At 38.1% G+C, this 13,434-nt stretch overlaps 1 protein-coding gene across 1 annotated transcript in view; it reads right to left on the bottom strand.

Moving 5' to 3' along the window:
• SNX30 (sorting nexin family member 30) overlaps positions 1-13,434 on the bottom strand; it is a 169,848-nt gene that overhangs the window by 43,330 nt on the left and 113,084 nt on the right. The window contains exons 4-6 of the mRNA XM_072598043.1: positions 10,748-10,906; positions 7,804-7,999; positions 5,159-5,358 (exon numbers count right to left, since the gene is read on the bottom strand). Coding sequence (XP_072454144.1) covers positions 5,159-5,358; positions 7,804-7,999; positions 10,748-10,906 — 555 coding nt within the window. The remainder of the gene's footprint in view (positions 1-5,158; positions 5,359-7,803; positions 8,000-10,747; positions 10,907-13,434) is intronic.

Raw genomic sequence — 13,434 nt, forward strand, 5'->3', positions numbered from 1 at the left:
AACATCAGAGAGTGCTCTTCCTATCAGGATTAAGCACGAAAAGATATTGCTATTTGGCATTAAGAAATTTATTAATTGTATGGCCTCAAGAAAGTTCTATTTACCTCAGTTTACTGTTCTGTAAGGGGATAATAGTGGAACCCACTTCCCAGGAGTGCTGTGAGGATCACATGATTGTAAAGTGCTTGGCACAATGCTTAGCATAGAACAGATGCTATCTGAATGTTAACTGTTTAAATTAGATATAATTGCTTCTTACTTGGTAACTTTATATGGGTTCTCTTACGTGTGATCAGTATACCAATGGTGAGGAGATGAATGATTTTCTGTGTAAAGCAATTTGGAAGTACATCTGACCAAATTAAGGTCATCTGACTGTAATTAATTGGCTTTGCTTCAAGTTTAAATACATGATAATTGTTTATGATATTGTTACATTTCTAAAATTTCCTTACATTGTGTAATTTGGTAAACAATTGTATCACCTATGTTGTTAGAAAAGCAATTTCTCTTATGACCTAGGTATTGTTAGATTAAAAATTATTACTGTCAGAGAAAATAATGAATGAGTCAGGAAGCTGTTGGGTCATTCTATTTGGCCATGTGTTGTAATATTCTGAAGTACTATTTAAGAAATTATAAACTTCCAAGTTTTTTCTATATTTGAAAGGGAAGTTTCTTAGGAAAATTATGAGATTGTTAACTAAGCTATTTAAAGTTATTGTTCAAATAAAAAATTTACCAAAGTATTTTTTGTGAAAGAAAACTTGGTAATTATGCAAAGAAAAGGCCTTGTACAATCTCCATTGTAATTTTTATCAGCCCTGTGCAAGAGATATCCTTTTTGACTTGAGAATTTAGAAGAATTTATCTTGTTATAATAACATCAGGATAAACTGTAAGCTGTTTTAAGAAAGGAAAATACTTTTACAAAGAAATGTTTTGCAAAAACTTTTGTGATTTTTAGAAGGCCTACTAAATTTCATTTGCAAGCTAATTTGTTGCAGTAATAATTTGATATTGATAACAATTATGTCCTAACCTACCGTGAGTCTTGAGTTTTATTTCTAGGTTTGTTGTGTCTTCGACAGGCTTAAATGGGTGCTTTCAGGAAACAGCTCAATGCGAGCAGCATCAGAGATCTAAGGCTTGTGATCAATACTAAAGAATGAGCTGTAAGTGGGAAAGACCTTGCTGTTTAGATCTGAATTCATTCCATGGCCTAAACAAGAGTTAAAATTCATGTCTGAAGTTATCAGGTTCAATTGCTGAAGCACCTCATTCTCTCAGACTGATCATGGTTAGAGAAGAGTAAATAAGCGTTAAAAACAGATACAAATCTATGAAGAGCAGTAATCTATGAACTATCCTGTGTTAACGGGAGATTTGATTTTTATGTCGTTATCTAATCAGCAACTACTGCGTGTGTAGGAATGTATACAAACTAATGAAGACTCACCTTAAAGTTTTTCCAAATAATGTGAGATTGGAGTCACATATCTATTATTAGAACTTGGGGGGCAGAGCCAAGATGGCGGAGTAGAAAGATGAATATTCCCCCCACAGCCCATAAAACACCTGTAAAAAAAAACTCTCAACAAATTCTAGAGCAGCAGAAGCCACAGAATGACGAAGTGAAAGAGATTTCCAGCCAAAGGTAACCTGGAAGGCCAACAGGAAAGGTCTATCCCATGGGACACTGAGTGGAGCGGAGCCTAGCCCTGGCTGGAAACAGGGGGAGGAACAGGACCTGAACAGGCCTCCAGAGCAGAATCCCCAGCTGGGAGGGTCCCAGACCCCTCAACCCACAAGCCCCAAAGGAACTTTCAAAGGTCAGTGTGGGAGGGCTTTCCCAGCTGGGCAAGAGAGGAGTGGGGTCCCTCCAGCACTGGCCCCAGGTGGCAGCAGAGGCAGCGGCAACAGCAGCAGTGGGCAGTGGGTGGCTACAGTAGCTGCAGAAGAAGCCTGGGTCCACTGTCAGACCAGCTCAGCCTCTAGGGGAACTGAGCAGGGGAACTGAACAGGGGATCTGAACAGCGGCCCTCAGTGGTGGCCCTGTCCCTGCCTAAAGCCCCTGAGAACAGTACTGGGGGGAGGAGGAGCACTAGGACCCTCCTCTTGACAAAGGATTCAGAAGTCAAGTAACTGGCTGGGAAAATGCCCAAAAAAGGGGAAAAAAATAAGACCATAGAAGGTTACTTTCTTGGTGAACAGGTTTCTCTTTCCATCCTTTCAGATGAGGAAGAACAAGGCATACTGTCAGAGGAAGTCAAGGCTTCTGCCTCCAGTATCTCCAAAATGAATATGAAATGGGCTCAGGCCATAGAAGAGCTTGAAAAGCAAGTCAGCAGCTTGCTAAAGGAGAACCAAAAAAATGCTGAGGAAAATAACACCTTTAAAAATAGGTTACCTCAATTGGAAAAAGAGGTCCAAAAAGCCAATGAGGAGAAGGCAGCTTTAAATAGCAGAATTAGCCAAATGGAAAAGGAGGTTCAAAAGCTCACTGAACAAAATAGTTCTTTAAAAAAGAGTGGAGTACAGGGAAGCTAATGACTATGCGATAAACCAAGAAGTTACAAAACAAAACCAAAAGACTGAAAAAATAGAAGATAATGTGAAACATCTCACTAGAAAAACTGACCTGGAAAATAGAACCAGGAGAGACAATTTAAAAATTATGGGACTACCTGAAAGCCATGATCAAAAAAAGAGCCTAGACATTATCTTTCATGAAATTATCAAGGAAAACTGCCCTGATATTCTAGAATCAAAGGGCAAAGTAAATATTGAAAGGAACTTGCTATTCAAAACCTTATGGGACTGTTAACTGTTATTCTGAGTCTGACTCTTGGTATGGTTATCAAGGAATGTTACTGAGTCAATGATCCATGATGCCAGCAACCTTGTGGGGTTCATGAACTGCATCTATGAACTGCAGAGGGTGTTTCTCATGGAAACATTTGGGAGAATGACTATCTGTACTTACTAAGGGGACTCCCCCTTTTGATTTGACAATGTGTTGATCAACTTCCTCCTCCTCCTTCCATTTTGTTATAATAGTCCCAAGACCCTGGATGAAGAGATGACCATATCAGTTAGTGATTCATTGAGAAGGCTATGCCTTTCATTAGAATCAGATAGGGAAATGTGAAAAATGATTTTCAGAGCTCTCCCCAGCCAGCCTCCTGCTCTGAAATTCTTCACAAGGACATTACTGATAATAAGATTGCATTGGAAGCTGCTTGGGTGAAGACAGATTCATTTGCCAAGGCAGTCCAAGACTGGGAGTGGGTGATTTGATATAAACTGGGCACCCCATCTCCCTTCAACTTTTGACCAGGATTAAGTGACCTAAATCATGTACTCAAAGACATAGCCTACCTCCTAGTGTGTTGATCAATCAGAGTTGATTGGCACCCCTTGGGAACACCTACTCTTTGAAGGGCACATAACTCTGTAACCCCAAGTCCCAAACTGAACCAGTTCTGTACTGGTCTTCTTGGGGTTAGTTTTGAACTGTAACTCCCATGCAACGTATGTCATCAGCTTGTGAGAGAAATAAAACATGAACACACAGCCTAATTTCATTTGTTTTTCTTAGAACAAACTCTGAGAGGTTCACACATGATGCTGCCTTCTTATAGAAATACCAATGATCCTTGTAAAACCAACTGCTTTTTCCACAAGAGGTCATCCTGAAAACACATTTTTCCCCTTGTGGAACTTCCTTTCTTAATCTTATTGCATGTCACATCTCAGATAAGATGCTCTTTTTTCCCCTCTACCAGATTCCCCAAGACCAGTGACCCCACTGATATAGACATTATATCACTAAAAATAGTATCTTAATTAAAAAAAATAAACACCCCAAATGTCACCAAACTTAAAAGAAAATCCACCCCAGGGCCCCTTTTGACTCATTCTGTTTAATTCTATAAAAGTGTAGCCAGATTACCACAGCCTTTTCAACATAGGGTTTTATGTAAGATTTATGTCCAGAATCTTAGAAGTCATTGGTTTAGAGCTAAAGAAGCTAAAACATAAGAGGAGGCAAGAGATCCGCTCAGGATCACACCATTAACAAGACAGAATTTGAACACAGCCTGTCACCTTCCTACCTTTTCCAGGCATCTTTATCTTACTCTCCTGCATATACTTTATGATTTAGTGACACTGGCCTCCTTGGTGCTCCTCACATAAGAGATTCAATCTCCCAGCTCTGACATTTTATGCCTGGAATCCTCTCCCTCCTCCTAAAGGGCTTCCCTGGAAGTCTTTATTCTCAACTGAAATCTCATCTTCAAGCTGCCCTTCCCTGGTGCCCTTTAGCTAGCACCTTTCTATGATTAATTTACCCTTGTTTTATCTTACACACAGACTGTTTGCCTGTTGTCTTCACCCATTAGACTCTCGCTCCCTGGAAGCAGGGCCCATGTTTTTGCCTTTCTTAATATCCCCAGCACCTGGTAAAAGTCAGTACCCCCATCTGATTCTAATGGGAGGCACAGCCTCAATGAATCACTAACTGATACAGTCAACACTTCATCAAGGGTCTTGGGACTTATAATGAGTTACAAAATGGAAGGGAGGGGAATTGGTAGATGCATTGACAAATCAAAAGGGGGCAGTCCCCTTAGTAAGTACAGATACAGATACCCAAAGGGAAAAAGGAAACAATAAATAAATTATCCCTTTAAGGCTCAGGAGTCTCATCTCATACAGCTGTCTGATTTCTGGGACATCATCTGATGAAGTATCTATAAGTACATAAGGGACTTAATAAATGCTTGCTATCTACCTTCTTTCTTCTCAAACTCCAGTCAGCTCAACTTGCTCAATAGTGACTGTGGTCAAATGTCACCTGTGAACCTCCAAAATCTTAAACATTACCCATGAAATTCCTCTTCACATTAACTGTAGCAATCTAACTTGTCTCAGAAGGCAATTCTGGCAACACCAGTCCTCTCGTTATTTTTAAGTGTTGTTGGTATTCATTTCCCCACTAATTTGTGCAATGGGTTCAGTATTTGCCTGTGTTTCCATATTGCCTGCGCATGTCACTGTTGAATCACAAAGCTCTGAGTCCTATTCATCACATGTAGACAAATGCTTCAATGCCCATAGGGATGATGAACAAGAAGAGTATGATGTAACTGACCTTCATGGACTCAGAGTACAATATGTACTCCCTAAGCACCGGCAAAAAGTCCTCTGTCATGTCATCAGTCAGATCTTCCAGGGCAGTACAACAGTTCCCAATACACGCTGAAACTCCCTCCAGAGGCTCCTCCAACTCCACCTCCAGTCCACCCCATGTAGAGTACACAGGCCCATATTCTCTGAGTTCTACAAGGTATTCTAGAAGAAGAAAAAAAAAAACTCGATAAGGAAAGTGATGGTCACATCAGGAGGAATCTAGGCCTAGGTACTGTTGTACCTGGGCAGATCTGCTACTGCTTTGATCAAAAGTATCTCTACAGCAAGCCCTGCTGGGGCTATCCTACGCTTTATTCACCAGACATAAAACTGACTTGCTCAGCCCTGTAAGAATGAGACACCATGGTGTTTTTTTGTTTTTCTTTTTTTGAAAGAAGAATAAATAGTAGTAGAAAACTGTTGCATCTAGCTAGCTTATAAGTGTTCTGGGGCTCCTAGATCAAAATCTATGTTTTCAATGTCACAGTACCTTCTAATGGCAGGGGTTTTTAGCATGAGTTCAATGGACTTGGTTTTTTTAAAAAATATTTTGACAACTACACTGCAACATAATTGGTTTACTATGTCATCCTATGTAAGTTATTTTTTTGCATTTAAAACATTATTCTGAGAAGAGTTCCACAGGCTTTACCTCTACCAAAGAGGTTCAGGACACAAAACAGGTAAGAATCCTGGCTTTATGAGGGTCTATAATAATGGGGAGTAATATTAATAGGTATACAGCAAACTTCTTGAAGGAATGTATAATACTCTGCTACTTTACACCTTTTTTTATCTCAGTTCATTGTTCATAGTAGATGTCTAATAAATGTTTGTTGAAGTAAAGTGAATAAATTTAATTTGTTGAATGCAAATATGCACATATGCATATTTGTGTATACACATCCACATGCATACATAAAGAAAATTATGGCAGGAACTTCCTCAATTAAATATTCTTAGAAATAGCCACTCACTTGTGAAGTCGTCTAATCATTCTGAAAAGGGATTTGGAACTATGCCCGAAGGGCTATAAAACTGTGCATACCCAGTAATACCACTACTAGGTCTGCATCCCAAAGAAGTCAGAGAAAAAGGATCTACAAGGACAAACACAATTTGAGCAGCTCTTTTTGTGGTGACAAAGAATTGGAAATTGAAGGGATGCCCATCAATTGGGGAATGGCTAAACAAACTGTGGTATACAATTGTGATGGAATATTATTGTGGTCTAAGAAATGATGAGCAACATGGTCTGAGAAGATTTATATGAACTGATACAAAACTGATAAGCAGAACATTGTATCCAGCCACAGAAATATTGCATTATGATGAACTGTGAATGATTTCACTACTTTGAAATACAACTGTCCAAGACAACTTCAAAGGACTCCTTATGAAAAACGCTATTCACCTCCAGAGACAGAACTGAAGGAGCGGAATGCAGATGGAAGTATATTTTTTAAGCTTTCTTTCCTTTTTGTTTTTTTTGGTATGTTTTCTTTGGCAACACGGCTAATATGGAAGTATGTTTCGCAGGACTTTACATGCATAATCCACAGCAAATGCTTGCCTTCTCAAGGGAGGGAGGTAGATAATTTGGAGCTCAAAATTTAAAAAAATGAATATTAGGAAATGTTTTTACATGTAATTGAGAAAAAAAGGAAGAGGGAGAGAAAAAAGAGATGGCCACCCCTAATATTTATCTAGGACCTATCCAGAACAGGCAAGAAAAATTTTCTTTTTTCTTTTAATCAAAAAATCCTTCAATCATAGAATGTTAGTAGTGTTGGAGACTTTAGAGAGCATCTTGTCCATCCACCTCATTTTTACAAATGAAAAAACTGAGAAGTGAAATGAGTTTCCCCAAGGTCACAGAGCTAAGACAGAGCAATATGTCTTGACCTGAAGTCCAGTCACTGAATGAATGGTTTATCACTTATGATGAAAAATAACAAAACTTGCTTCCTGCCCATTGGTTTAGTGGGAAATGGTGGGACATGAGACATTGAGTTAGTAGGCTGGGTTTTCCTACTGAACTACACAAGTCTGCACAACTGACTGCTATTGTCCAACGCTAGAGGTGGGAAACCTGTGACCTCAAGGCCATATGCGGCCCTCTTGGTCCTCAAGTGCAGCCCTTTGACTGAATCCAAACTTCCCAGAACAAATCCTCTCCTACACCACTGTCACACCATGGTCAAATCATTCATTTCATGTTAATGTGAAGTGGCTATACTGCCAGGATGCCCATTCCAGTAGCCATAGCTATGTAATTAAAAAAAAGAAAAAAAAACAAACCAAATTCCCCATTGTCTGTTGTGGGAAAAGCTCAAGTTGTCAGAATGAAGTATGTACATGATGCTCCTTTAGGATCTGGCTTCATCAATTTACTCTTTGTTCCCTCTTACCTTTTTCACTATAAGTAAAAATTTTAACCCCTTTTAACATGAAGTAAGTATCAAGGTTACCATGTGAGCCTCCCTTAAGCAAGATAACACACATGCATTGCTTAATCTTGTTTAATTTTAGCAAACCCAGCTCACACACAAGTCCCTCATGTAACTTTAGTAGCCAGGATGCTGACCTGGAGGGAGCACAGCTTACCTACTTCTTCCTTGATGATCCTCTGAGCTATTCGATCGATGGTTCCAAGTTTTAGGGCAAATGTATCTAAGTATTCACCCATAGCTGCAAATTCTAGTGGTCGACTTCTCAGTTTATAGCCTCCAGTGACATACTTGACAGACTCCCCGACCTTGGAGAGTAATGCCATCCCTTGCTTTTTGTAGGCATTCAGATCCTGACAAGAGAAAACACCAGGGTAGTTTAATGACTTGGGAAAAGGGAGGAAGTCATTCAGATCCAGAAAACCAAGTGGCCATTTTAGACCCAAGCCAGAGGCTCTACTGTGTAACTAAAACAATTCCTCTGTCACATTTGTATCAAAACTGTTAATGAACACACTCTCTCAGGAATTAGGGATGCATAGTCTAAAGAAAAGGAGACTTGACAAGGAAATGATGGCTGCCAAATTTCTGGAGAACTATCATATATTAATATATCATTTAACAAAAAATTATTTATTAATGATCTACTACGTGACAGGTATTCTGTTGTTGTCTGTCCTTCGTTCTCTAAGCAGACCAATAACATCAGGAGGGTGATGTCTTGACTTGCGAATGAATTAGATTTAAGTGAGGCCTTACGATGCAAAGTCATCAGCCGCACTCTCTCATCCAGAGTCACAGGAGTCCAGTGGCAAGACATAGATCAAGATGACTAGTGATGGCCTCAGATGCAGTGGGAGACCTTGACCTTTTTAAACTAAAGTCTTTCCCAGGTCTCAGTTTGATGCAATACCCATTCTGTAGTTAAAGGCTAAGAACTGAGGTAAAAGTTGACCTACCCTGCCCTTCACAAAAGAATCAATAATGGCAAAAAAGACCTCAGTTTCTGACCAGGACAGAAACAATTGCTATTTACACTCACTCTGAGTCATCGAATCCAAAACAATGAGCAAGTGAGGCTTGGGCTGAGACCTATTATTGGTCAATTAGTGAGAGCCAGAGTGATTTGGATTTAAAGGCATTGCCAAGTAGTTCCATTTGACTCCCATTTGACACACACACACACATGATTTGAGAGGGAGGACACTAGCAGTTGTGGGGAACAGGAGAGGTTTCATGAAGAAGAAAGTGCTGTGTCTTAAAGAAAGAGAGGAACTCTATGAGGAACAGGTAAGAAGAGAGTGGGTTCAGGTAAGGGGGACAGCCAGTGCAAACAGAGTTATGTGTGAGAAACAGAAAGGAGGCTAGTTTGGCTAGGTGAAAAGTGTGGGAAGGAGAGTAATACCCAATGAGGATGGAAGCATAGGTTGGATAGAAAAGGAAGAACCATTATGTTCTACCCCAAAAGACAGAACTGGAACCAAAGGGCTAGAAGTTAAAGAGAGGCATATTTTATCTCAACATAAGGAAGAACTGCTCACTTATTAGAGCTCCTCAAGAATGGGGCACTCGTAGAATTGAAGCCAAACTTTTGTCCAGGATGTTTGTTGAGAGGACTGACCTAGATGAGGTCCTCTCCTACACAGAGATTATGTGAAATATGTATCATAGGGATCGTATCGCTTGTCTTCTCAATGACTGGGGGAGGGAGAACATTTGGAACTCAAAATTTTTTAAAAATGAATGTTTAAAATTAGCAAATAATAAAGAAAATGGAATCTTAAAAAAAGGAAGACAAATAAGTATAGAACCACATATTGTCATGGCTGGGACATGTCAATAAAAACAAAAATATCACTTAAAACGTTACGTGAAACCTGAAATGCATTTCCAAGGCAATGCATAAAAGACCTACATTTCCATTGAAATCAAGTCCCCTGGTTACAGAATTCTAGCATAATAAGCAGCATTCTTTTTTCCACATTTAACAAAGTTTCTAAAATACTTTAGTCTCACTTAAATGTGTAAAATAATTTTTATCATGAATCATTAAATTATCATTAAATGACCAATAAGTAAAAGGTAACAGTGAGTTTTTTGGGAAGAAGAAATTCATCTCAAAAAATGGAGATGAATTTTCCTTGTAATTCTTGTAAAAATATGTTAGATGAGGAAAAAAATTTGGTAAAGGTACAAGGCTTGATGGGAGCTAATAAAAAGGCTAACATTAAAGTATGGGGCCACACAGCTTCAGTTTCAAGTCAAGGTGTAAGACACCCTCTCTGAAACAACTAAAATCAATAGATACCGTAAGAAGCAAATAGTTTTGTCTTTGGCATTTCTTCAGGGAAAAGTAGAAAGGAAATCCCCTCGACAACTGTAGGACAGGCTACATGGAATCATCAGCTTTCTGGCCTTATTCAGGTAGCATAATACATATGAAGTCTACCAAAAAAGCAGAATGGCCTAAAGGAAAGATGGAAGAATTAGATATATGCTGGAAATCCTGGGCACAAGTTACACCATTTCCATAGATTCACAAGAATCAAGTTGTCTAATACACAGATGACTCCCTGCCACTCGATGCTTCAGGCCAGTTCTGACGCAGGTGAGGACAGGGAAAACCATTAGGATACAGTTTAAGCTCCAAAAATCTAAGGTTGGAAGTGAGTATCTCTACAATTTTCTTCTAGTAAATGTCCAGGAAACATTTCAGTCCCATAAGTTTACTGTACGTATCTAGATCCAAGCAGTTTTGTGCTTTTCCTGAAACAATGCACAATATCATTGTGGGATGCAGGAGTACAACAGTCCTAGAAGGTGTGATCGTGATATCTTCCGTGTCTATCACTCTTTTAAAAACATATTAATCCCTGCTGTTGGGAAATGTGAACTTCTCTATCTTCTTCTTACACACTGAGGTTTTGTGTGGACCTGCAATTTATACATATATAAGCACCTCTGAGGGAAAGTTAAATGTAAATCTAGTGAGTCATTCAGGAGGCCAATCACGAAAGACAAATCAGTTGATCTTTTACCAAGTACCTAGACATGCATTTGAGAGAATAGCAGGAAAAACATACAAAAAACTCTGAGCTTACCTTGGCTGTAAGGAAAACATTAAAGTGTTCGTTGAAGGAGAGCACGGGGTGATCTGCAATTCTTTTTAGGAATTTGTCCAAAGCTTTTCTTCTAGTCTCAACAAACTCTTCGGAAAAGCGATCCACAACTCCTTTGACCACAAATTTCTCTGGAAGAGGCTGTGAAGACAGAGAAAGTAGAAGCGCTCCAATTAATTGAGAAAATAGGAGAGAAATAGGTTTAGCAATGCAGTTTTCATTATACTCTTTTTTGGGGGGATAAACACTACTTTATTTGTTCCAATTATGCGTAAAGCCAGTTTTCAACATCCATTTTTTATAAGATTTTGAGTTTCAAATTTTTTCTCTTTCCCCCTTCCCATTTTTACCCTACCCAATATGATATAGACTATACATGTGCATTATACATTATACATTAAGCATATTTTCATGTTAGTGATGTTTTGAAAGAAGAAACAAAACAACAGGGAAAAGCCACAAAAAAAACCCCAGTAAAAATAGTATTCTTTGATAGCATTTTCCTTTGTAAGTCCTTGGGGATTGTTTTAGATCATCGTATTATTGAGAAGAGCTAAATCTATCAGTTAGTCATTGCACAATGTTGCTGTTACTGTATCCAATGTTCTCCTGGTTCTGCTCACTTCATTCAGCATCAGTTCATGTAAGCCCTTCTAAGTTTTTCTGAAATCTGCCTGCTCATCATTTCTTACAGCACAACAGTATTCTATTACATTCATATACCACAACTTGGACAACCATTCCCCAATTGATGGGCATCCCTTAAATTTCCAATTCTTGGCCACCACAAAAAGAACTGCTATAAATATTTTTGTACATGTAGGTCCTTTTCCCTTTTTGATGATTTCTTTGAGATACAGATCTAGTAGTGGTATTGCTGGATCAAAGCTTTGATTGTCCTTTGGCCATAGTTCCAAATTGCTCTCCAGAATGGTTGATCAGTTCACAACACCACCAATAATTCATCAGTGTCCCAATTTTCCCATATCTTCTCCAGTACGTGTTTGATCAATAGTGACTTAGAGCATTTTTTTCATATGACTAGATAGTTTTAATTTCTTTATCTGAAAACTGCCTGTTCATATCCTTTGACCATTTGTCAATTGGGGAATGACTTGGAGTTGTCAGGCAGCAAACACCATATCTACAGCCCCTCTGCCCTTTCTGAAGGCACACTGGCTCTCAGCTATATGATCATTTTCCAGGTGAAGGATTAGCCTATTAAGGAGGACTCTAGCAAGAATCTTAAGGTTACTAAAGACATCATTATACTGAAATACAGTTATCAAAATATTTTAAAAAACAAACAAGTTCACAGACCCCAGGGTTGGAACTATGGTAGAAACATCTATGTTGTCTGTACCTTATCCACTGAGTTGTGAGCTCAATGAGGGCAGGGAATATGTCTGAACTAAACTCATGTTTAGTTGTAGTCTTACAAATTTGACTCAGTTCTTTATACTTTTAAGAAATTAGGCCTTTATCAAAAACATTGGTTATAAAAAATTGTTTCCCATCTTTCTGCTTTCCTTCTAATTTTGTTTGCACTTGCTTTGTTTGTGTGAAAACTTAATATAATCAGAATTATCCATTTTGTTTTTCATAATGTTCTCTATCTCTTGTTTGGTAATAAATTCTTCCTGTTTCCATAGATCTGGGACATAAACTATTGCTTACTCTCCTAATTTGCTTATAGTATCACCCTTTATGTCTAAATCACGTACCCATTTTGACCTTATTTTCATATAACAGTGTGAGATGTTGGTCTATGCCTAGGTTCTACCATGGTATTTTCCAGCTTTCCTAGAAGTTTTTGTCAAATAGTGAGTTCTTATCCAAGAAGCTGAAGTCTTTGGGTTTATCAAACCAAAAATCATTTACTACTGTGTCTTATGTACTTAATCTATTCCACTGATCTACAATTCTGTTTCTTAGTCAATACCAAATAGTTCTGATGTTTGTAATTTTTCATTAATTTCTTTGATATTCTGGACCTTTTATTTTTTCAGATGAATTTTGTTATTATTTTTTCTAGCTCTATAAAACAACTTTTGGTAGTTTGATTGGTATAGCAGTGAATAAGTAAATTAATTTAGGTAGAACTGTCATTTTTGCTATATTAGCTCTGCTTACGCATGAGCTATTGATATTTTTCCAATTGTTTAGATCTGACTTTATTTGTGTGAAAAGTGTTTTATAACTGTGTTAATATAATTCCTGGGTTAGTTTTGGCAAGTAGACTCCCAAATATTTTATACTGTCTACAGTTATTTTAAATGGAGTTTCTCTTTTTATTTCTTCTTGCTGAGCTTTGTTGGCAATATATAGAATTACTGATGATTTATGTGGGTTTATTTTATATTCCAAAACTTTGCTAATGTTGTTAATTATTTCAAGTAGTTTTTTAGTTGATTCAGAGGTCAGCATTGCTACCCCTGCCTTTTTTTTTTTTTTTTTACTTTTACTAAAGCAGAATATATTCTGCTCCAGCCTTTTACCTTTATTGTGAATATCCCTCCACTTCAAATATGTTTCTTGTAAATAATATATTATAGGATTCTGGTTTTTAATCTACTCTGCTATCCACTTCCATTTTATGGGAGAACTCACCCCATTTACAGTTATGATTACTAACTGTGTATTTTCCTCCATCTAATATTTCCCCGTTT

This window comes from Notamacropus eugenii, chromosome 3, assembly GCF_028372415.1.
Source record: "Notamacropus eugenii isolate mMacEug1 chromosome 3, mMacEug1.pri_v2, whole genome shotgun sequence".
Lineage (NCBI taxonomy): Eukaryota > Metazoa > Chordata > Mammalia > Diprotodontia > Macropodidae > Notamacropus > Notamacropus eugenii.